The sequence below is a fragment of the Pteropus medius genome, unplaced genomic scaffold (genome assembly GCF_902729225.1).
Source record: "Pteropus medius unplaced genomic scaffold, Ma_sr-lr_union100, whole genome shotgun sequence".
NCBI classification, from domain to species: Eukaryota; Metazoa; Chordata; class Mammalia; order Chiroptera; family Pteropodidae; genus Pteropus; species Pteropus medius.
Window position 1 is genome coordinate 10,652,334 of NW_024355008.1, and position 25,797 is coordinate 10,678,130.

General features: G+C 32.6%; 1 protein-coding gene across 1 annotated transcript in view; it reads right to left on the minus strand.

The window, feature by feature from the left end:
* Positions 1–4,284: 4,284 nt before the first annotated feature.
* Positions 4,285–25,797, minus strand: part of SLC9C1 (solute carrier family 9 member C1) — a 93,188-nt gene continuing 71,675 nt past the window's right edge. Inside the window, exons 22-29 of the mRNA XM_039856846.1 lie at positions 19,525–19,650; positions 18,267–18,365; positions 13,555–13,686; positions 13,232–13,417; positions 11,529–11,655; positions 9,399–9,448; positions 6,441–6,525; positions 4,285–4,444 (exon numbers count right to left, since the gene is read on the minus strand). Coding sequence (XP_039712780.1) covers positions 6,463–6,525; positions 9,399–9,448; positions 11,529–11,655; positions 13,232–13,417; positions 13,555–13,686; positions 18,267–18,365; positions 19,525–19,650 — 783 coding nt within the window. The 3' untranslated portion in view covers positions 4,285–4,444; positions 6,441–6,462. The remainder of the gene's footprint in view (positions 4,445–6,440; positions 6,526–9,398; positions 9,449–11,528; positions 11,656–13,231; positions 13,418–13,554; positions 13,687–18,266; positions 18,366–19,524; positions 19,651–25,797) is intronic.

Sequence of the window (25,797 nt, forward strand, 5' to 3'; positions counted from 1 at the left end):
TACCTAAAGGTCAGCACCAGGGAACCAGAGTTTCTCAGCATTGTGGAGGAAAGATAAAATGGACAAGAGAGCTTAGCCATTAAGTAGGACTATTACTGAAACCTCACCAGTGTGAATTAAGATATTCAGACACTAGGTGGGGAAGTTTGAGCAAATGGCCTGGACTCTTGCCCTCTGGGTGGCTTAATTCATTCCAAAGTTGAACAAAGGCTTTTTTGAGTCCAGAGAGTCAAGCCATGGGAGTGAGATTTGGAAATCAATCTGCCATCGTAATTTAAGGGAAGTCTGAGATTGCTCCCTAAATTTCAAGGCTCAGTTTTACTCAGGCCACTAGATGGTGAAGTTGAGCTATGGAATTACAGATCATGGAAATTTCTTATGATTGTATAAGGTAGCAAGAAAGAGTAGGACATTTATAATATGTACTTTTATTGCTGTGAAATTGACTCTGAACTAAATAATCTACGTCCACTCCATAAGTGAAATACAGCAATATATACCTACACACAAAGAAGCCAAAAAAAAACAAAAAACAAAAAACTTTATATCATATTTTCTCTCTTTATCCTCCTCAGTGTTTATACTCCAGTGCCTAATACTTAGGAGAAACTATATGAATTAAATTAGAAATAAAAGCCTGGATGTTTGTAAGCAGATTATGGTGAAATCAGAAGATATTTGAGTTGGAATCTAAATTTACTTTTTTAAAAAAAATTCTTTAATGTCACCACATGTTTGACCCGTTTTACTCCAAATTTACTTTTCTATTCTTTAGCGTTACTGCAGCGAATAAACGACCAACGAAAAGACTGTTTTGCTATATCTCCAAGATTATAGGACAATATAATCAGAATAATCATTTATTGAGAGCTTTCTATAATCCATACAAGGTGTTAAATGCTTTAGATACAATTTCTCATTTGCCCATGTAAGAATTCTTTGAGATAAATATTATTTCCTCTATTTTATACATGAGGACACTCGAGCTCATAGAAATCAAGTAACTTGCTCAAGGACACCTCAATTAGTAAGCAAGAGAGCTAAGATGTAAGTTCAAACAGAGCATGGACCTTATCTATCTATTCACTGTCCTATTTAATGAGTACTTGTGGAAAGATAAGCTTGATTTTGAACACAGGTTTATAACACTTCAATGTGACTGGAAATGCTGAAACATATTTACAAGTTTAGAATGTGTTATGGCCTCCTTGTTCTTACCTAACTTTCAAACTCCTAGGTGGCATCAGTGGCCAAAGCAGGTTAGAGGCCTTCCGTTTAAGCGATTCTTTGAGCCCCTTCACTCTCAAAAAACTAGATAGCATAAATCTAGGTCTAGCCTACTCCTTTTTAGACTGTTGTGATTAGTGAAGTAAGCTGAGAGATCTAATTATGTGTAAGATAAGTAAAATTTGGAATATTTTATAATAGGAAAATAACTGGTTTATGTAAGAGTTCTTGTTGAGTCATGAGTCTAATAGCCTTGCTAAGACTTCCCTGTTCTTCCCTCCAAAAAGTCTTGTAGAGATGGTGAAGACCGCATGGTGAATAATGTTGAAAGGTCTTTATGAGTATATATTTTTTAATTATTTACTTTGTGATGCAGAGTATGAGCTGATTAGAATTCTTGTCTAATATCAGAGAGCCATGTGTTTGAAAACTATGATGATTAATTGCTGATATTCCTCATTAAGGAGGTTTGTTGTTGTTGTTGTTTGGTTTGTTTCTTTAAAGAGAAGGTAGCAACAGAGTTCCAAAACCTTTCTAAGTGAACTTGGGGATTGGGATTTTATTTCCTGGTGGAGGGATGTTAGCATATATCTCCATTGACTTGTCAGGAGCAATAATAACTCAGAGGGTTATTTTTAATGGTAAGAGGACTGTTTGGAAACAAAATGGGAATTTGTTCAGCTCACTGTGAGGGCTTATCCAGATGTAACCAGCAGGTAGATGGTCCAGCACCTCCCGACACGGTTTGGGCCATAAACTACCCTTGAAAAGAATGTTCTTTCATCTGCAAAATTTTCTGTTTCTCCTTAGTAAGACTAACATAGGATATAGAAGATTAAATATCTGGAGAAAAAAGAATAAAAACTAGGTTTAAGCACTGTAAAACTTAAAAGCTAAATCTAAAAAAAAAAAAAATTCTAAGGGTCAAAGAACTAAGGAAAGCCTTTTATCTAAAAATTTTAAAAATGAATGATTTTCTGGGCTTTGTGAGCAAATAAGTGAGTTTGCTCTCAAGAGTCCAATGGAAGTGAACTCTAAATGCTCTCCTCAGGCCAAAGTCTATATAATACAGTCTTTCAGATGCAGGAAGAGTCCTGGGCACTGGTATCTTGCTGATGAGAGCGGGTATACACGTGCATGCTGCTAGAATGACTTCATAGCTCAGTGCCTTGTTCAGGGTTCTTTACCCACATAAAAATGTTTACACTATACAACACGAAGCTAGTTAGACACTGACAATTATTTGTGGAATGTATCCCTCTCTTCTCCAATGGTATAAATTTCCAAAATAAAATCTAGAGAACTGAAAAGGCATTGCAAATTATATTTCATAAGTTATATAAATGCCTAATCATTGTACTGTATACCTGAAACAAATATAAAAATTAAAAAATGCAATAAAATGTTTTTTAAAAAAGCATTGCAAAGTATATTGAATGTGCTTAGCGGATTTGAATCCCAGTGTCATCTAATGTCTAACTGTGACTTTGAATAATTTATCTGAATTCCCTAATTTCCATTACTTCCTCTGTGAAACAGGGCAAAGATAGCACTTACCTCCTAAAGGTCATGGGATGATTGCCCAAGCTAATGAGAGAAAAGCCCTCAAGATAGTCTGGTGCATGCTAAGCTCTCTGTAACAGTTGCTGTTGTGGAGAGCACTTCTTCTCTGTATTAGTGTGCCATTCCATATTCAGGGCTTCATGCTCTATTGCCTTAACACTTCTGGCCTGGTATCACTTCCTCGTTCATTCTGGTAGAGGGAGTGGCTGATTACGTTGATGAATTTGGAAGCAGTATCTGGACATTCTTTGTCCAGCTCTTTCTTCCAGATTTTTATTGGGAATGAAATTGCCCTTAGAAATCTTATATTTTCTATTGTTCTCAGCTATACACTTAGCTTAATGATAAGTGCTTATGGTGATCAATCTGTCCAATTCTGGGAGACAGAAGGCAGCCACATTCTATACATCAGCCCAGCCACTAAGAAAGGTGTGTGTGTATGTGTGTGTGATTGAGTGGGTGTGTACGTGCTTTAGTCTCCAGCTGTCTTAATCCTTTGTCTTAATTTTCAGTTGATTCAGAATTCAGGAGAGGAAGGGTACTCATTAACAGGATCCCTCAAACACTAAAAGAGCTGCCATATAATTATCAGGTTAGATTTGGAGAGAAATAATAGTTTGATTTGACTTTCCTAATAGGCACAAACTAAATTGTCTTCTCCACGAGGAGATTTTATGAATGGAGTCCCTATACTTGGCTTCTGAAAATCTACCTACCACCAGTTGTAGCATGAGCAAAGTTTTGGATAACATTTGGATTTCCTGACACATGGTGGAAGCGTAATCCTGAAGACATATGTTTAAATTTTTATTAATTCTTCAGATACTTATTTAGTAGACTAGAGGTATGTATGGTATAATAGCTGATCACAGGTTCTCTGCCTCTTAGTAGCTGTGACATTTTCAGCAAATATACTCTGTCAGTTTACTCATCTGTCAATTGGGAATAATAGTACCTACCTTATACGATTGTTGTGAATTTACATAAATTTGTAACTGTATAGCATTTACTGTACATCTAGCATACAGAAAAGACACAATAATTCTTAACTGTTAAAACTATTTTTAAAAATCATATGCCAGGCATTGTACTCCTTGTTATAGATAGAATGGTGAACAAAATGGACACTAGAAGTTTCATTTAGGTCTGAGTTCTATGGTTCAGTTTAAATGAGTTTCTTTTCTTTATGATTTCAATGCACTGAGCACTTCCAAGATAGAGGGAGTACAAGGAATAACAAAAATCAATACTGGGTTTAAGAGTAACACTTAAAACACATTTTAATAACATTTTATTTTTTATAAAGTGAATCAAACCATTTTGCTCTAAGAGCAATAGACAAATTATGTGAGTGGCATAAGCTTATTTTCTGGATCTGAAACTGAAACTTATTCTAAGATTTTTTTAGAGATGTTTCAGATCTGTAAAGTAATAAGTATTTTAAATCAAGAAAATTTTGCAAAAAACTATGTATTAAAAGGAATGGTTGCGAGGTCCAAACTTCTTTCCGTGTGGCACAAGAAAATCCATGCAAGATCCAGCTTAAAGTTGCTCCTTCTTGATGCAAGGACATGTGTTTCAAAAATAGGAGGCATCTCATGACAGCTGTAAATATGTGTGTCAGTCTTAAAACAGTCTTGTCTACCATTCATTCCTAAGAAGAGTAGGAGGAAAAGAAAAACAAAAAAATGCAGAAGAGCTTTGGAATCTTTCAACATTGACTTCCAACCCAGAACAGAATGTACTAGAGGGTCATTTTCATTCTCACAAGAAGCATCTCCTAGTCATTATGGCTGAGGCCGAGAAAGGGAAGTTGAGCAAATGAGCGTAAATTGCTCATTATTCATATAGCGGAAGCAATGTGATTTAAACTGGGAGTCAGAGTCCGAGAAGCCACTGGGGCCTGAGGAACTGGACATGGAGAATTGATGGATTATCAGGAGAAGGGTGTTCCATGTGGGAAACAGTGACTGAAACCATTATTACTCATCTAATTTCAGCTCTGGCTGTTCCCACTCCCTTTCATAGCACTGTGATTGCTGCGTGTAGAGGGTGGTAGAAAGGGACAGACAACTTCCAAATAATTTATATTTGAATAATGCTTAATAATGCTTTTGCAATCACATTTTTCATTATAAGAGGGATAAAAATCACATAAAATAAGAGGAGTGAACAAAACCGAACTGAATCATTTAACTTTTTTTGGCCTTTTTTCAAATTAAAAAAGTTATATGTACAATTTTGCCTTCTCCTCTTTTATTTTACATTGGACTACACAATCTATCTTTTTAATGGTTATATGACATTTTTTTTGTATGGATGTTCTGTAGTGAAATTGTATACTTTGTTATTCTTGGGCACTGGACTGTTTTTTCCTTTTTTTGCTGTTAGAGATAGTAGTGTACCAGATATTTAGTACATATGTCTACTGTAATACTTTGGGTCACTCTCTTTGGATTGATTCCTAGATGTAAAATCACTGAGTCAAAGTGGGTATTTTTACATCTTTTGTTACAAATTCCTTCTACTCATTTACCAGAAAACATGACAAAACAAGTATCATTCTATTTTTATCAATTTCAAAAAAAAAATAGATGTTACCATTGAATAAAAAAATTGTTAATTTAAAAAAGCAAATATTAATATATCATTGTTACTTAATTGAATTTTGCTTTTTAAATTTTCTTCATGTTCTGGGTTCTATTATTGTTTTTTCCGTGAATCGGTTGTCCATAAGTTTGCATATTGGAATTATAATGTTTTCCTTATCATTTTGTATACATTTTTCCCAAGTAAAGATATCGATCATATTGCAAATAATTCCTGCAAATACTTTTTCATAGTGAATCATTAGTCTTTACATCTATTTTTAAATATGGTCTTTGTCATAGGAAGTGGCACATAAGAGTTAACATTTTTAAATGCTGATAAAATGACCAAAGGTCATTTTTTAACCCAGCGATATGCTCTATGTAACATAGAATCATATAAAGCATTCATATATACGGATATTTCCCCCCACAGAAGCCACATTTGAACAACCAACAGGCAGACTGGTCTACTCGTTGTTCCCCGAAAGTCTTGCTCTCTTTTGTCCACTGTTATGAACATTCCTTTCTTTTCTCCGCAAAGACTTCATTCACCCTCAATAGCTGGCTGCTTCTCTTATTAATTCCTATAACTTCAACTGGCACTATCGATAGCATATCTTGAATTATTATGTAATTGCCTTTTGATACATTTTGTCTCAACTGGAACATAAACTCTTGAGAATTGAATTCATAATTATTGCCTGTATTATATCTTCCACAGGATGTGGTAGCTTGAAAAATGACCTGCCAAATTGGGAGCAGCCAGTGTTGCATGTATGACTAAGTAATATAGAGAAGAAACTACCAGCCTATAAAGTTTTCAGATATCTAGATTAAGGAATCTTATTTTAGAGTTAATTTTCCAAATTAGAATTTAGATATAGTGCCATTAGAAGTATCCACTGGCTAGTGGAAATGATTGTATTACATATAATGACTAGTGGAAAGTGACATATATTTCACACTATCACACAAGGAGCAAATGAACTTCTGGTTTCAATTTGTTTTTCCAGGAACAGGTGAGCTCCTGATCATGCTGAGGAAACTGCAGCAGCTTACCAGACTTTCATCTGGATTTATTCTAGGCATTCTCGTAGATGTTCATCTCCTCCTCGACATCACTTAGTTTTGTAAGCTCTTGAATCTAGAAATGGAGATAGGGAAAAAAAAGTTAAATTCTGAGACTGTTAATGAGAGTCAAGTATATAAAGCTGGGCTGGTTTTAAATCTGGTCTGTAGAGCAGGGAACCAAGAAGTGGGACTTCTGGTGGTGGCAGCACTACGTGCTCTGTTCTGGGGACCAAAACACTTTGTAAAGAGCTACTTGACATTGTGCCAGGCCTTCTCATTATGTAAAGGTAAAGGCACAATTCCGGGTAGTGGTGGTAGGGAAAAGGTTTGCAGGGAGCGAGAAGGGAGCTGGCCCAGAAACATAGCCAAGATCTAACATCAGGGAGAAAAAGCATCTACTAAATAACGCACTTTGATGACCTCTATAAGTGTCACTAGCTGATGTTTCTACCATTTACTAAACTATCTCTCATTTTCACATTACTTTCTATATATTAACAACCGTCACGCAATTGGTTTTTTTTTTTTTTTTTAAATTATGAAAAAGCAGCTCTTTGGATGCATATATACAAGGAGATCATTAGCATCCTTGGCTCTTTCCACTGTTTTGCAAAATATGCTATTCAGCTAACCCTACAAGTTCAGCAGCTGGCCAGGGCTAAGGAGAAAGAAGGCCCAATCAGTGGATTCTGGAAGCCATCTAATCTTTCATCTTAATTGTCTCTATCATCTTTTTTTTTTTTAAATTGTAATTTCCCTTTGTTATTTTCTAGTCTTCAGCAGCGACTATGTTGGAAGAATGAGAGGAGGTGACTATATCCATATTTTTAAGAAAATTAATACAGGAAGAGCAAAAGCATTTTGGAAAAGTATTTTTCAATGTTAATAAGGAGTGAACAGAGAATAACAAAAATTATGTGTATGGATTCTTTATGTGCCAAAAATTATGCAGTGCACTTTGCATTTCTTTAATGTCCACAGCAGCTCTATGAAACAGGTATTGCCATTAACCCTATTTTACAGATGGGGAAAATGATGCTTAGGCACGTTAAGAAATTTGCCCAAGGTCACATGGCTAATAAGTGTTAAAACCAGGAAGCACATCTGGAGCCTCATGCTAGTGCCCACATTTTAGCCCCTATTCTATTATGTCAGGAGTTCTAGGTGACAAGAAATAACTAGGGAAGGTTTGAGGAAAAGCTTTTCCAGAAAAACTCCAAAATTCCTCAGGAGGGAGTGGACTTCCTTTTTTTATGAGTATAGGAACTCGGATATTAAAGAAGAATGCTGGCATCTAGTAGGCCAGGGAAATTGGACACATTTGAATTAAAGATGGACGTGAGAGAAACACCTTCAACTTCTCCTCACAGAACCTATAATTGATCATGTTTCTTTAAACATATACTTGTGAGGAAAGATTTGGGGGAAGAAAGAACGTGTATTCTCAGAGTTTTATGCCAAGTGCTAATAGAACAAATGGATTTAATTGACGTAAAACATATTTTTAATAACCAAATACACAATTTTCTGGCTGTGTATTTGTAGCAGATATTTCTCAGATTCTGGGTATTATAATCAGTATCTTCTGGAGTAGCAACCAGCTTGGTAAAGACTAGAATTAAAAATAAATTCTCTACCCCATCTGGAATTTTCTAAGATCCAGTCCACAGGCAGGCTGGTATAGGTGTAGTGAGGTATTTCTACACTATTTCCCTTTGCCCATAGTTTCATTTCCAGAACCCTATAGTGTTTTATAACTTGGGATCTTGTTGCAAACTTGTACCAGGACTTTGAAGATCCTAAGACCCCAAGCGACCTACCCGATTTCATAGTTAACCCTAAAATTAATCAATATTTGTGGAAGTTTTTGAATAACTTAGGTTAGCGTGGGGTAGATTAGATTAGAGCATTTATCATTGAGCTCCTGCTTTGTGACAGGCATTGTGAAAACAGGGCAAACTGCCTTTAGGTTGGAAGATCCCAGGTGCATAGCTGAGGTAGTGATAGAACCTTCAGACCAGTCCAAGTTTTAGCACAAGGTGGAGAAGTGGAAGGGCTCATGTACACTACAACCGTGGTTACTCTGGTAGTACCTGGTTGCTAAAGTGATTCAAGCAGAATTACTACATGACCCAGCATTTCTTCATCTGGATGTCTACTCCCCAAATTTGGAAACATTTATCCATAACTATATATGCACCACGTTGTTCATTGCAGCATTATTCAAGGATGGCCAAGACATGGAAACAACCGAAGTGTCCTTTGACAGTTGATTGGATAAAGAAGATGTGGTACATATATACAATGGAATATTACTCAACCATAAGAAGATGAAATACTGCCATTTGTGATGACATGGATGGATCTTGAGATTATCATGCTTGACAAAATAAGTCAGACAGGAAGGGCTGAGAACCATATGATTTCACTCATATATGAGATATAAAACTGAAAGCAACAAGCAAATAAGACAAACAAACAAAAACTTATGGACACAGACAACAGTTTAGTAGTTACCAGAGGAAAAGGGGGAAGTAGAGGAGGTAGATAAGGGTAAAGGGGGTCAAATATATGGTGACGAAAGGAGATTTGACTTTGGGTAGTGAACACACAAGTCAATATACAGATAAGGTATTATCGAATTGTACATTTGAAACCTATATAATTTCATTAACCAATGCCACTCTAATAAATTTAATTTTAAAAAAGGATATTCTGGCATCTACTGAGCTTTGTTTTTCTTTGTCATTCTCTAATATTTACATAAATATATATATACAATTTCTATTGTACCCTGAACTAAGAGAAAGTGTTCATATCAAAATTGACAAAATGATTAGCAGATGAACTCACTCAGAATAAGAGAAAGACATTGGTCATTTCAATAAATTCCAGATTCTCTTTTACCCAAAATACAACTTTTTAAAAAGAATGCTTTAAATTTACCTCAGTAACTGTTTCATTTTGAAGGCCTTCTTCATTCAGTCCAGCTGGAGCTGGTTCAAAAAAGACTGTGTTAGTTCAAGCACTGAAATGAAGAAATGTTTCAAATTAAAACTAGGTTCAAATTTTCCACACTTGGGGCTTGTGATCTAAAATTGGTGGTAATCTCAGTTGGTGGCAAGAAGGGCCACTTTTTAAAAAAACGATTTAAAGCCTTTTATTATAAAGATTATGTAACAAGTGTGCAGAAAGTGTGAAAAGTAGAGAAACAAAATCATCTATTGTTCTACCATCCCAAAACACTTTTATATTAATATGTATTGAAAGTACCGGGCCCATTGGTAAGCAATGGGGATATATAAGAAAGCAAATTAGCAATGATCGAGTTTTCTTGGAGTTTATATTCTAATGGAACAGACACACCATTAAATATACAAACAAACAAACAATACAATACAATACAATATGGAAAATAAGACTGTGTGCATAATAAGCTATGGGAACACAGAGAAGAGTGCAGTTTTGCGAATTTGTCACTTATCAGTGATGGTTCCTGGGAGAAGAAGCTGAGATTTAAAGGATAAGAAGGAGTTGGCTCCAGGGAATGGAGAGACATGAGGAGGGGGAGATTTAGAGGATTTCAGGCAGAAGAAACAGAAGAAATGTGCGAAGTTTCAGGAATGAGAGATCATCAGGTCTCCCAGATTTGGTGAACCATTAATACTTTTGTATGGCTTGGTTTTAGAGAGTGAGGAGGGGAGGAGATAGCTGAGGGAGCCGATAGTGAAGTTTCCAATACCATGTCCTGTGTATGCTCAATCTAAAGGTCAATGGGGACTCATGTGATAACAGTATTGTGTGTCCACATGGATTCAAAGTTATGTACTTTCAACAATAAAGATATGATTTGTTTAAAATTAGCAACACAATGATACACCATTGCTATTTTTACTTGACATAGATCATTGACCTTTTCCAAGTTACTATGTGGAAAATTAATCATCTGATGTCTATATACTATTCAATTGTGTTGATTGAATTAAGTTAATTAACCATTCATTTATCATTAGATATTTTTATTACTTCTAATTTTTATTTTTATAAATAATTCTGTTATCATTTTCATTTGTTTTGCTTTTTTTCTAGAATAAATATCTAGAAATTATATTATTATTAATTTATCTTTTCATTGAGGTATAATTGACATACATAGAAATTATAATATTTAATCAAGGATATAAATACTTTTAGAGACTTTGGAATCATGTGATAAATTTACTTTATCACTTTACAGTGGTATCTACAAAGTAAAAATATATATAAGATTCACTACATGTTTTTTTTTGGTCGTTATGTATTATAATTTTTTAAAAAATACTTCACTAATTAAATAGACCAAATGCTTAATTTCTATTTGTTTAAATACTAGCAGTATTGAACATTTTCCCACATTTTTTTTTTGTCAAAGTAAGTTTCCTCTGTGAATTATCTTTTCATGATCTGTTTACTAATATTTTTATTGAAACTCAAAATTTTAAAATAAATTTCTGTATTATAGATTTAGAATATTATTTCCCCTTTGTGAAATGATAAATAATAAATTCTATTATTATTATTTATTTCCATAATTTAATTCTTTACTGTTCAATTTTTTAATCTACTTCAAAATTATTTTTCACATTTTAATCAATGGCTTAATAGTAGTTATTGAATAATCATTTATGTTATGGTTTAGTTTTTATCATGAGAAATTTTTATGAAGAATAGGCTTTATATCAAGGTTATCCATTCAGTTCCAATGATTTATATCTCTTGCTCAAACAGCACGACACTGTCATTATTACTGCTATATAAAATATTTTAATTTGGGGGAAGAACTACAAATTCCATCATTAATCTCTTTTTCATATTATTTTGATAATTATACATGTTTATTCTTACAGATGAAATATAAAATAATTTCTAATTATAACTTAGATATTCTCATTCGGAATTTATACATTGGGTATGAAATATAGCAATTAAGAGGGTTCCTCAATATTCTAGGAAGAGTGCATACAATTTCCAAATACATATATGGCTATTTTATAAATAGAAGGTAAGTTCTCATTTTGCTCAAATAAATCAACTCACATGATGATGCCTTTGGAATAGATGGTTTACGTGAAAGTATATACGTTCTAGTGCTCCATCTGAAGTTTTTTGCATCAATTGGAGTTTGAACAATCATTACCTTTGTGATTTCTTCAGTGCCTTGTATCTGAAAGTTGACAAAATATAAGTTAATTTCCGAGTATGTATCATACAACTAAATGTTTCTCTGGTAAGCTACTATCTCAGGCCCACTCTAAACATCTGGGCCTGAAAATTGAAAACATCATTAGATATTAGAAAATATCTTAAAATATCTGGACATGTTAGTTTTATGAACTAACATGCTCAGTATACTGTCATTGATTTTTAAATATTTTGTTCATTTCTCTTACAAATGAGAAAAATGATCAAGAGTTAATCATCGATGATCCTTTAAAATGTCACCCAGAGAGGTTTAAAAAAATTTTTTTTTTAATGTGGCAGAAAGTTAGTTTAGAAAACAATGGAGTTCAAGAAATTCTTCAGCCTTGTGTGTGGTTTTTTTCAGTATGCTTTGAATCACATTGGTACCCAAACCCACAATGAGCAGGCTTCATGTCTAGGAGAGCTGACAGAGTTGGGCAGGTTTGGGGGCTGCCTTGAGAATCTCTTGCTTGGCCATCTAAATTCCCAACCAGAGCCCACACCAAAGTTCTGTTATGATATATTCAAGAATAGAGGTAGGGAACACCATAGTTAAGAATAATGTTTCATTTCCTTTCACTGGGCATCACATTGGTGCTGGTTGTGTTATGATTAGAAAAATTTTTTGTGACCATTTCTTACCCCAGGATTCCTCTTATCACCACCTCACATTTTCCTTATGTCCCAAACATACCCTGTAAGTACTTCTATTCTATCATAGCTATAAATGATTTACTTAATATATTTGTATTATGCTTCTTTCCACATGGTTGAGAGGACAAGTAGCAAGTCACATTTGTCTTGATCATTTTAGCATCTAGAACCATTTCCGTCATATATTAGTTGCTTTAAAAAATATGTGCCTAATTTAATTGACTCTAGGTTCCTCTTTCAGTTTACTTTCTGTAGCTGTATTTTATATGTCCCCTGATTTCTTCTGACACACTCCTCTCTTATTCTACTCCAACATACACAGACATCTACACACATATACATACACATATACAAACAGTCTTCTTTCTTTCCTTCTTCACATGGCATAGCTTCTCATTTTTATTGGAAGAAAACTCAACACCTTAAATATGAGATGTCCTTCACTTTTACATTCACTTTTAGAGTAGCTGGGGAAATACCACTGGTACACTGGTCAACATAGGTATGGCAGAACCTTTCCAGAGTACTATCGATACAGACTAGAGAGTGTGGCTCTTTTGCAATGTGTAAATGAACTTAATAGGCCCTCTCCTGATAATTACAACTGCAACATAATCTAATTGTGGCTAAAATGTATGGCTCGGCTTGCTTAATCGACATCGAACAGGAATAGCTTGGTGTTTGGCTTACCTAGTGCCAAAGCAATCAACAACTTGGGGTATGTGTTGCGTGGTGTGTGTGTGTGTGTGTGTGTGTGTGTGTGTATGTGTGTGTGTGTGTGTGTTTATGGAGTGGTATGGCAAAGGGAGAGGAATGGAAGGTGGCAAATGACAATTTTTATAACATTAATACATTGTTGGATATATGGCATATTGACTTAAAGACATAAATCAATATTTTTTTACCTGATGGCATGTTATGGGAATTAAGAAAGGTGCCTTATAAACTTTTCGTAACTGACAATCTTCTACAGCTCCATGTATGAGGATGACATAAATTACAGTTTCATCATAGATGTCAGTCTTGGTGCCCTTTGGTATATCTTTTAAATTAATGTTACAGAGCTTTAATTGCATTTTGTAGGTCCAATCCTATAGGAGAAACACAATTTCATAAACCACTGTTTGTTTATAAATTTTAATATAAATTCCTAAATAGTTAATTTATAATAATAGTTTAATGCAATTCCACTCAGAGAGAAGTACGAGTTTATAGAAACACCTCTTACCTCATAAGATAAATGTTCTCTGATTTTTTTGGCAGTAATAGAAAGTCCAAGTTTTAGCCACATTTTATATTCAATGTGAGGACAGCATTGTTCAAAAGCTTCATATAAGTGACTTTTGGGAATAAAACATGTCTGGCAAAAGGAGGATATAAATTAATATTTTACTGTACCTATAGTTCAAGGAAATAAGGTTTCCATATATACATATATTTATATATCATTGAGGTTAAGAATTATGTAAGACTTAAATTATGTAAGATTCATGTTATTGCCTGGCAACATAATAAAATACTTGTGTGATCTTATCATATACTAAATATTAAAAGACTGCATGATCCAAAGAAAGGTTCTTTAAAATTCTAATAGATTCTGAAAAGATAGAAAACAAAGTATCAAAAATCATTTAATGTTTTTAACTAAAGATGTAAATACTTATAAAAATAAAGTATTTGAGGTGAGCAAACATTTCAGGTAACAATAAAATGCTGATGCCGACAACAAACAGACTATTGGCTGTTAGAAATAAGCTGCTATGAATATATAAGACATTGAGTATGTTGGTTTTTATTTCTTTTGGGTAAGTATCTATAATTGGGATTTCTGGGTAATATAGTAAGTGTGTGTTTAACTTTATAAGAAACTAACTGCCAAACTGTTTTCAGAAGGGGTTGTAAGATTTTATGCTCTCACCAGCCATGTATGAGAATTTCAGTTGCTTCACCTCCTTGCCAATACTTGGCATTCAGTCCTCTTATTTTAGTCAACGTAGTAGGTATGTAGTGATAACCTCATCACGACTTTAATTTATATGTCTCTAAAAGCTAACGACATTGCAGATAGTCTTTATGTGTTTATCGGCCATTTGTATATTCCTTTGTGAAGTGTCTGTTCAAATCCTGTGTCCAATTTTTAATTTGGTCACTTGTCTTCTTATTTGAGTTGTGAGAATTCTTTACAGGTTTTTTTGTTAAGTCCTTTTTCAAATAAAGATATTGTAAAAAACTCCCCCTGACCTCCAGCCACTGGTTTGCCTTTTTCAAATTCTTTATGGTGTCTTTTTAAAGAACTGAATATTTTAATTTTAGTGACATCCAGTTTATCAGCATTGCCTTTTGTAGTTAGTGCTTTTTGTATCCTGGTTAAGAAATCTTTGCCTATTTCAAGATCTCCTGTGTTTTCTTCTAGAATTTTCATAGTTCTAGTTTTTGTGTTTAGGTCTATGGTCATTCCAAATTAAGTTTTGTGCATAGTGTATCATTGCTGCTATAGAGATATTTAGTATTTTCAGGATCATTTGTTGAAAATACTATTATTGTTAAAAATCAATTGACTATGTATATGTGGATCTACTTCCAGATTCTCTCACCTGTTCCACTGATCTATATTGTCTTAACCTTGAGCCAATACTATATGGTCTTGATTATTATAGATTTATAATAAGTCTTTGAATCAGGTAGTGTAGGTCACCTAATGTTATTCTTTATCAAATATATTTTTGTCTATTCTAGGTCCTTTGCATTTTCATATAAATTTTACAAGCAGCTCATAAATTTCAATGAGGAAGCATCTGCTGAGATTTCATTGAGATTGCATTAAATCTGTAGATCAATTTGGAAAGAATGGACATCTTAATAAAATTATGGCTTCCAATCCACGAATATGTTATACCTCTCCATTTATTTAGATCTTCTGTAAGTTCTCTAGAAAATATTTTGTAGTTTTCATTGTAGAGGGCTTCCATATCTTTCATTAACTTTACTCCTATCCACTTTATCTAGTACAGTAGGGCTAGATAAATGTTCCCTGATTTTTTTGGCAGTAATGGAAAGTCCAAGTTTTAGCCACATTTTATATTTAATAAAGAAATAAAGTAACATAAAAATTATAAAGAAAACACTCAATTATTTCTGTAGATGACATATCTAAATTTTTAATTAAATTTATTAGGGTGACATTAGTTAATCAAATTACAAAGGTTTCAAGTGTACAATTCAATAATGTATCATCTGTGTATTGCATTTTGTGTTCATTACCCAAAGTCAAATCTCCTGTCACCATGTATTGGTTAAATCCTAAAGAGCCTATCAAAAATAACTAGAATTTACAGTGAATTTAACAAGCCAGCAAGAACTTGGAATTCCAAAAATTAATTGTATTTTCATATACTAGCAGCAGTTGAAAATGAATTTCTTAAATTTTTTACAAAAAAAAAATTAAAGCAGATAAAGTGGCCCAGCAAACATTTGAAGTCCTAAACCATTCCTCCCTCTTCTCCTTAGCTCAAGATGGCATATAAACTTCAACTGTCTGATTTGTCCCAAGACTCCACATTTTAATAGAACCTTATATTTACATATGTAATTAAATTTGGTTATTTTTTCCTGTTAATTTGTCTTAAGTTATTTTAATTTTTCAACCAGCCAGAAGACCGAAAGGCAAAGGGGAAATTTTTCTAACCTCCCTCACTGACAAAACAACCTTAAACATCCCTGGCACTTCTTGATCTCTAATATTTCTGTTTCATTCTTAACAATCTGGTAAATTTAGGTTTGTCTCATCCTGTGCATATGCAGCCTATCACTCAACCAATGACTTGTGAAGAACCATCACACAGACTTCTCAGTCTCCCTCTCAGCTCCTCCTTCTAGACCCAATTCTGCAGATTCCAGCCAGTTGAGCTGTCCCAACTTTGGATCTTCCTCTTCTTAGCTCAGAAGGATCATTATCTTCTGATTGAATTCTTATTATGTGTGGCTGGAAACTGTCCTAGGCAGAAAGTCAAGGTGGATATTGCAAGTTTATCTCTCTCTCAAGTTTTCCAGACATACACTGCCTTTTTTCCAATGGCTGAAAATATTTGCCTTACATGTTTTGTCAAGTTCTATAGTTGTTTATGATGAGTGTACCAGTATGCTACCAGTAACTTCATTATAGCCAAAAGCAAAAGCATAGAATAGATTAATGCAATGCTAGATTTTATATACTTTCTCTTGTAAATATTCTAATATACGCTGCTGAATGATACAGGTTATTTTTCTCTTGCCTTCTTCCTCCACCTCCTCCTTCTCCCCTTTTTATGCCAATGATTTGTTGAGGAAAAAAATGGTTATTTGGCCTGAAGTGCCTCTCACATTCTAGATTTAGCTAATTATCTTCTCCTGGTGTCAATTAACTTGTTTCTCTCCTTCCTGTATTTTCTGTAAACTGGTTAGATCTAGAGGCTTCGGGTTTTCTCTTTTCTCTTATAAGAAGACTTCATAGGTGGTGCTAGTACTTCTGCTGCATCATCTGCATCATATCATGTCCCACTTTCAATGATGCTAAGATTATCTTTAGGTGGTATCAGCCTAGTACTTTCATTATAAATTTTTCCATTAATACTCCACTTAGTAGTTTTAGCATCAATTGATGGTTGTTGCCCAGGAGATATTCTAACTTTCTCATTCTATATTTGTAAACTGGAATTCTTCTTTACAGAAAAATTTTATCATTTTTTGTTACTTTAGAAGCATTCATAGAGAAAAGACAGGGTAAATGTTTAATTTTTTCTATTTAAAAAATGCATTTTTAGAGTAATAAGTTGATATCCCAGCAACTTTATCAAAAATTTAAAAAATTTGTATTGTTATCAACTTATGGATTTTTATATATTTATGGGATTCATTTGTTTGCAGTCATTGTTCTTTTCAAGTTCAAATTAGGTCATTGGGACCCTCTGTCACTTTGAGGATTTTGTCCTCAATCTCATCTAGGGAATCTTTCATTCACTTTGCTCAACTAGCTCTTTGACTTCCCTCCTTTCTTACCCTCCAAATTATGGTATTGGTGGTTAACCTATACCACCTAATTTCCCCATGAGAGAATTAATATAACCAGTTTTTCTGATTAAATTCTTCTTTCAATATGGTAAGTTAACTCTTGCAAGATATTTTGCCGGGACATTATACCAGGTAAATATAATTCCGTTAACAAATTTTGTTCTTTTACCATTTCTATTTTTAAAAGAATTCTATTAGACTGTAATTATATACTGAGTACAAAAACACCCTTAAATTTTATGCTAGATATTTAACCAGATACAACAGTAAAACATAATAAGGTAGTGTTTTCTGACCTCCACTACAGTTTTGCAGGTGGCAGAATATTTCATAGGTTCATTAGTTAAACAGTTCAGCTCTCCTATTATTTCTCCACTGATCATATAGTCTGTGTAAATTATCTGATTATCTTTCTCCTCTGACTCCTGTAATATGTGGTCGATTATCAAACCTGGCTTTGATCTTTTAAGCTATTCAGGAACAAAGAAAGAGAAAAATAGGTATGCCAGTTAATTTACTAAAACTATCTAATTTATTTTTTCTTTTGGTTTTAATAATTTTAATACGTACATATGATTTTGAGGATCCTGTACCCGCTTTACAATGGCTAAATGCCCAAATCAAATACAAGATGAATAACAATTTATATTATAATTTTCCATCTCAAAGATGATTTTTTTATTTTTATTTTTGTTATCTATGGGAAAGCATGGATTAAAAGGTGATGGGTATGTTATCCATTGTGTTTGAACAAGAAACATTGTTGTTTGGATGGTAGTTACCATCCTAAAACAGGAACAATGCAGTTCTTAACATAGAAAACTATTAATTCTCAATTTTATCAAGTTTTTAAACTCATGGTCTCAGGTGCATTTATAAATAATTCTGCCTTACCTTTACCATGCCTGAAATAATTATATAAATTCCTTTTGGCTCATCACCTTCTTCAAATATATTATTTCCACAATCATATGTTATAATTTTGGCTCTTTCCTAAAAAAAAAAAAAATCAGCAAATATAGAAGCTATAAACAATATTTCAGCAGTGGTTGGGGATGTCAAAGTTTATATTCTAATAAAAATGTTTTACATTTTTAAAATAAATAGCACTCAGTGAGATCTGAGATCACATTAGTAATAAATTTGGAAGAGAAACTAGGACTTATGAATAGCAAAGAGAGGAAGGTGAATATTCATAGATATATATAATTTCAGATGGAGTATTTATACAGGGATTAAGAAGAAATAATTTAATCTATAATATAACCGAAAAATGGAACTATTCTGTCTGAATAAAAAATAATCAGAACAGATGCAGGCTAATGGTACATATATGTTTCATACATACTCAAGCTCTAAACATCTAATGAGGTAAATACAATTTTTTTTCATTCAAAATATTTTAATCAGGTGAACAAATATAATCATTTTTTTTCACACCAAGTAGATATAGAGAAAGAATGTTATTAGAACAAGATAGACCCATTTATTTGTTCATTCCACAAACATTTATTGAGCATCCATTATGCAATATGGAAAGTATCAGGGGCTGGGTATTCAAAAGTTGGATGAACTAAAAAACATAGTTTGGAAGAGAGATGTAAAGATGATTGTAATGTAGTATACTTAATGGTATAATAAAGGTATATAATGGATACAATGGTAACACCTTTGGTCCTCCAACCTCAGGATCTACCACAGGATGATCTTTAATTGGTAAGGTCTTTGACCCCAAAGCCTACTCTTCTGAGTACCTTTGGTGGGGATGTTTCTAGAGAAGTAATAAGGAGGGAGGAAAGGTTTCAGGGGGAAAAGTGGGGGAAAAAAGGGTATTTCACAAAAAGTAAATCGCACTTACAGAAGAATGGAATTAGAAAACAATATAAAGTGTTTGGGGTCACATGAGTGGTTCAGCATAAAGAGTGTGGAGCATCTGACAAATGGGCAACAGAAGATGATGATAGGGAGGTACACAGGAGGCAGATTACAGAAAGACCTTACATGCTATTGGAATGGATTTTGATTTTATCATACAAGTAATAAAGGGCATTTAAATAATTTTAAATTAGAGTATCATGATTAAATCTTTGCTTTTTAAAACATCATTTTTTTGGTACATAAAGATATTATTACTAGGAAATAAAAATCTTACCTTAATAAAGTTTATATGTTTTTTGTTTTTATCCAGCCATGGAATATGGTATAGTGTTGCAAGAGTAGTAGGAGCCTTGGTAATAGGTTGAAAATCGAGTAACTCTCTTTTTTTGTCCATTATTAACTAAAATCACAAAATTTAAGAAAAAAGATTAACAAAACTAGTGTTCATAGAATGTTTAAAACAATTATGACTTTGTACTATTTCTTCTTCTTGCATGTAGGAGATTTTGGTTCTTCCACAGAAACCTCCAACCTCTCCTCTCTTATAGCATTTTTTCTGTTATCGTATTCTGAAGTCATAGATTAAACTTTTAAAAGTAAACCTTTTTTCTAAAGTTTAGCAGGTAAGCAAAAAATGCACTAGTTATAAAAATCCACTCAAAGAACATTTACAGTGTGAAAACACCTGTGTAGCCAGCACCCAGATTAAGATATAAAACATTTACTATACCCTAGAATTCTCTCTTATGTTCTCCACTAATCATTGCTCCTATCCAAAGACAATCATTCTTCTATCACCAGAGTTTAGCTTTGTCTGAATTTGAGCTTTATCTGCATAAAACTAAAGCATATTAACTTGTTTGTGTCTGGTTTCATTTGCTCAACATTCTATTTCTGAGCTTCATCAGAAAGATGATGCAAAAATTCATTCATGTCATTTTCATTATTGTATAGGAATATGGTGTATTATTATACCACAGCTTAATCCACTGTTGATTAAAATTTTGGTTGCTCCAGTTTTGAGCTTTGTAATACTGGTATGAGTATTTGTTTGCTGTGCATGTGTATGTGTTTCTGCTGAATATATGTTTATATAATCTAATTGCACGTCATAAGATATGTATATGTACAAATTTAGTAGATTTTGCCAGACATTTTCACAAAATTATTGCATCATGTTACACTCCCACTCTAATCTAGTTGTTCCACACTGTTTGTCTACACTTGGTATTGTCAGATTTTTTTTTTAAATTAAGTATTCTGGTAGTCATGTTATTAGTGTTTCATTTTAGTTTTAATTTACATTAAGGTTATGAAATGATACTGGACACCTTTTGTTATGTTTATTGGCTCTTTGAATACCTTCTGTTGTGAAGTGTCTATTCAAATCTTATGCCCATTTTTTAAAAATGGATTTTCTGTCTTATTCTTATTGATTTGTAAGAGATTTTTATATATTCTGGCATGAATCCTTTGTTGAACATATTTATTTTGAAAATATCTTTTGAAAATCCTTTATGGATTTTCTTTTCATTCTCTTAGTTTTTATTAAAAAAGTTCTCAATTTAAAAGTTATTTCAATCCAATTTTCTGGCCTGTTTAAGAAATATTTGCTTATACTAATATAAAAATTATCTCGCGTTATCTTCTAAAAGCTTATTTTTTTACCTTTTAAAGTTATGTACAATGCATCTGGAAATTCTAGAATTGATTTTTTGTGTGTGGTATGGGATTAGAGTTCAGATTCATTATTGAAATAGCTGCAAGAAGTCTACACAGATAAGCACAAGAACCACTAAGACAAAATTAAAACCTAATTAAGTGGTGAGATATGCAATGGATTGAATCCATATCACAAAGGTGTCAATTTTCTCTAAATTGATGCATAGGCTTACTGGAATCTCAGTAGAAATTTCAGTTATTTAGTAGAAATTTCAGGTTATTTAGTAGAAATTGACAGCTGATTCTAATATTTGAAAATATGAAATCCCAAAACAAGTCAAAATAATCTTGAAAAGAACAGAGCTGGAATATACCCACAATCAGATATAAAGATTTATTATTAAGTTTCAGTATAAGATGGTGTGATATACAATGAAAAAGATTCAATGATAGATAAATGAAACAACGTAACAGAAAAGAGTCCAGAAACTTATCAACATATACACACTCATCTAATTTATGAAATTCTCCGTAAGTGTAGTACAATAGGGTAGAATGATCTTTTACATAAATGATGATGGATCAATCATCTATATGGGAAAAAAATGTTAACTTTAAGCTAGTATTTTTATGTAAAACATATAAATGGCATTGCTTGTATTTATTATTTCTATTTTGTACAGAGTAAGATATCCCCATAATCAGGTATATTAATCCTGATTTTCTAAATTCAAAACTCTTAGTCTTTTAAGCCAGAAATATACCCATCTCTTTCTATTTTGATTTTTGATGGTGTTGTGCTTAAAAGCATGGACTCTGGAATCAAAATTCTTGGGTTAGAATACTGTCTCCATACTTACTAGTTATCTGACCTTAGAGCAGGTTTCCTCATCTCCCTGGGCCTCAGTTTCCTCTTTTATAAAATAAGGACAATAATAGCACCCAAGTCATAGTGTTGCTGTGAAGATCGGGTGAGTAAAGATTTACTATTTGTTTTCATCTTTTATTATTCTCTTTGTATTATCTTACCATGGTCTTTTAAAGATTTTCCTCTAATGTTTTACATTTTTTATTCAGTCAAGATGCCCCTTTTCACAGATCTTCTCACTATAGTCAAGTGAGATTACAGACCAGACCATTGGACTGTAAAATAAGAATAACCTGAAAATAAACTACATCGTAATTCCCAATTTGTATTTCTTAATCCCTTCACCTTTTTCATCCAGCCCCACAACTTCCCTCCCATCTGGCAACCATCAGTTCTACCTATGAGTCTGTTTCTGTTTTGTTTGTTCTTTTATTTTGTTCTTTAGATTCCACATATAAGTGAAATCATGTGTATTTGTCTTTCTCTGACTTATTTTACTTAGCATAATGCCGTATAGGTATAGTGCCAGGTGGGTACTAGACTTATCAGGGCAGGGGGAGATCGCTATATAAATTATATAAATTAACCAGTATGCTGTACATTTGAAACTAATATAAAATAATATTGAATGTCAACTGTAATTGAAAAAAAAAAACCTTAAACAAGTCCATAAAAATAATAAAAATAATCTACATTGATCATAGTGAATTTGTTTATACATACAAGGCATACAAGTATTTAGTGGTAATGCAGTAATCTGTAGAAGTATAAGCCAAATCATGTATTTGGAATATTATTCTGGATACATCAGGAAAATTGTGGCAACTAGGGGGCTTAGAAGACTGTATATCGGTATAAAACATTCTTTAAAAAATTAGTTTACTTATTATACAAGTGATATATTAGAACATTTCTGAGTAAGTTTTAAGCATTATAAAAAATAGAAATAAAATAATTCCCTTCATCCTCCTCTTTTCTTACCACTCTTTGCATCGGATATGCAACCAATATTAAGTTTCATATATTTTCATCTAGATTATTTTCAAAATAGTACATATATATACAGAAATTAAAAAAAAATAAATTGAACATATCATACATTGTTTTAGAAATTATTTTTTCTCATATTAACAACATATAGATCTACATATAGATCTTTCTTATTTCTGTTGATTTAAATATAATGTTCATGTGCATGATATATCACAATTTATGCAAATCATTCCCAATTTGATGAAAATATAGGTTGTTTCTAACATATGTTTGAATATATATCTTTGTTTATTTTTTAATATCTGTACATTTCTACATGTATAATTGCTGGTTTAAAGGATATGCATTTTTAAAGTTATTTGCTAAATTGCCCTCCAGAATGGCTGTACTCATTTGCATTTTATTCTGTCACATATAGGTCTATTTTCTCATAACCTCATCAGCATTGAACATAGACAGTTTTTTTCATTACTGCTCATTTACTGGGCAAATATTCATTTTGTCTGTGTGAAATGCCTGTTTCATGTTCTTTCCTCACTTTTTAGAGGCTTCTTTGCCCTTTTACATTGATTTGTGGGAACTTTTTAGATATTATTGCTATCACCATTTTGTGTGAATTTTTCTTGCAGATATCTTCCAAGTTGTGCCTTGGTTCTTAACCTTGGTTCTTAACCAAATATATTACTTGTTTGTAATATATTTCAACATACGAAGTTTTAAATTGTTTACAGCATCATCTACTAACATTTACACTAATGGTATCTTGGTTTTGTGAATGGTTTAACAAAGCTTCTCTTACATTAGTATAAAGATATTCTCTATATTTGATAACATTTGCGTAGTTTTTCATGTTTAAATTGTCATTACATCTGGAAAGTTTTCTTTCCCTCTATGGTGTGGGGTATGGACCTAATCTATTTTTTTCCGTATGAATTTTGAATGTCTCAGCACCATTTGTTTTTCCTATTTGCAATGTTATGTCAATATATACTAGAACACTAAGTGTATTTAGGTCTGCTACATAACTTGTCTGTTCCATAGATATTTTTTTCCTAATTCTATTCTAATTTCATATTATTTGATTATTATGGATTTATAACATGTCTTAATATCTAGTAGGGTAAACATTTTCTCTGTTCCGCCTCCTTTTTTGTTCATTCGTAGTAAAATAAAAACCATATACAATTTACTATCTTAACCATTTTAAATGTACAGTTTACTGATATTAAATATATTTGTATCGTGCAACCATCAGCATCATTCATTCCAGAACTCTTTCCATCTGGTAAAACTGAAATTCTATACACATTAAACAATAATTCCACATTCTTCCCTCCCTCCAGGTCCTTAACCACCATTTTACTTTCTGTCTTTAAGATTTTGACAGCTTTAAGCACCTCATATAATTGGAATCCTATAGTGTTTGTCTTTTTCTGACTGTCTTATTTCACTTAGTATGTCTTCAAGGTTCACCCATGTTATAGTATACATCAGAATTCCCTCCCTTTTTAAGGCTGAATAATATTCCATTGTAAGTATATACTACATTTTGCTTACCAATTTATCCATTAGTGGACACTTGGATTGTTTCTTGTTTTAGCAATTGTGAACAGTGATGCTATGAAGATGAGTATTCAAATATCTTTGAGATCTTACTTTCAATTTTTAAAGTATATTCTCAGAAGTGGTATTGCTGGATCTTATGGTAATTCTATTTTTAATTTTTTGAGGAAGTGTCATACTGTTTTTTACAGCAGCTGTACCATTTTACATTCCCATCAATGGTGCATAAGGGTTTTTGTTTTTGTTTTATGGTAATAGTCATCCTAATGATATGAGAATGGTTTCTCATTGTAATTTTGATTTGCATTTCCTTAATGTTTAGTGATGTCAAGCATCTTTTCATGTACTTATCAGTCATTTGTATATCTTCTTTGGAGAAATAGTGTTTTTTTTATCCGTTCTTCTGATCTTTGTGTTTTGATTGAAAATTTATTTATATTTAAAATATCTACTAATAAGGGAGAACTTATTGTCTAGTATCCTTTCATTTTATTCTGTAGGGCTCCTTTTAGCATTTTTTTTTCAGGGCAGTTCCAGTGGTAATAAACTCTCTCAGCTTTTGTTTATCTGGAAATGTCTCAATTTCTCCCTCACTTCTAAAGGACAGTTTTGCTGGACATGGGTTTCTTGGTTGACAGGTTTGTTTGTTTGTTTGTTTGTTTGTTTATATATTTATTTTAGCTCTCTGAATATATTGGCACACTTCCTTCTGGTCTTCGAAGTTTCTGATGAGAAATCACCGATAATTTTATTGAGGATCCTTTGTATGTGATAAGTTACTTTTCTCTTGCTGATTTCAAACTTCTCATTTTGTCTTTTGACAGTTTTGATGTGAGTGTCTTTGATTCATTCTACCTGGAGTTCACTGAGCTTCTTGGACATTAATATTCATGTATTCATCAATTTTGGGAACTTTCTTGTCATTATTTCTTCACTTTTTTTCTCTGTCCCTTTCTTTTTCTCTTCTCCTTGTGGCTCTCCCAGAATTCATATGTTGGTTCACTTGATGGGTCCCATAGGTCCCTTAGACTCTGTTCACTTTTCTTCAAATGTTTTATTTTTGTTCCTTGGATACAATAATTTTCATTGTGTTATCTTCAGACTGACTAATTATTTTAGCTGCTCAAATATATCTTGCAGTTTTTGCCACATAGATGTTATATATTTTATGTCAGGTTCACACTTAAGGATTTAGAATTTTTAATTGCTATTGTCAATAGAGTATTTTTCTATATTTTCTTCAGTTGAGGATGAATTTAAATGTTGATTTTGTTTCTGGATACCCTATTGAATTCTCTTATTAATCCTACAGTTTTTAATTCTCTAGAATTTTAAATTAAACAATCAACAAATAATAACAATTTTTATTTCTTTCTAAAGTTTCCATCTCTTAATTTCTTTTTTTTTTCTTTATGACTTAGCTAAGACTTCTAGTACAGCACTTAATGCTTAGAATGACAC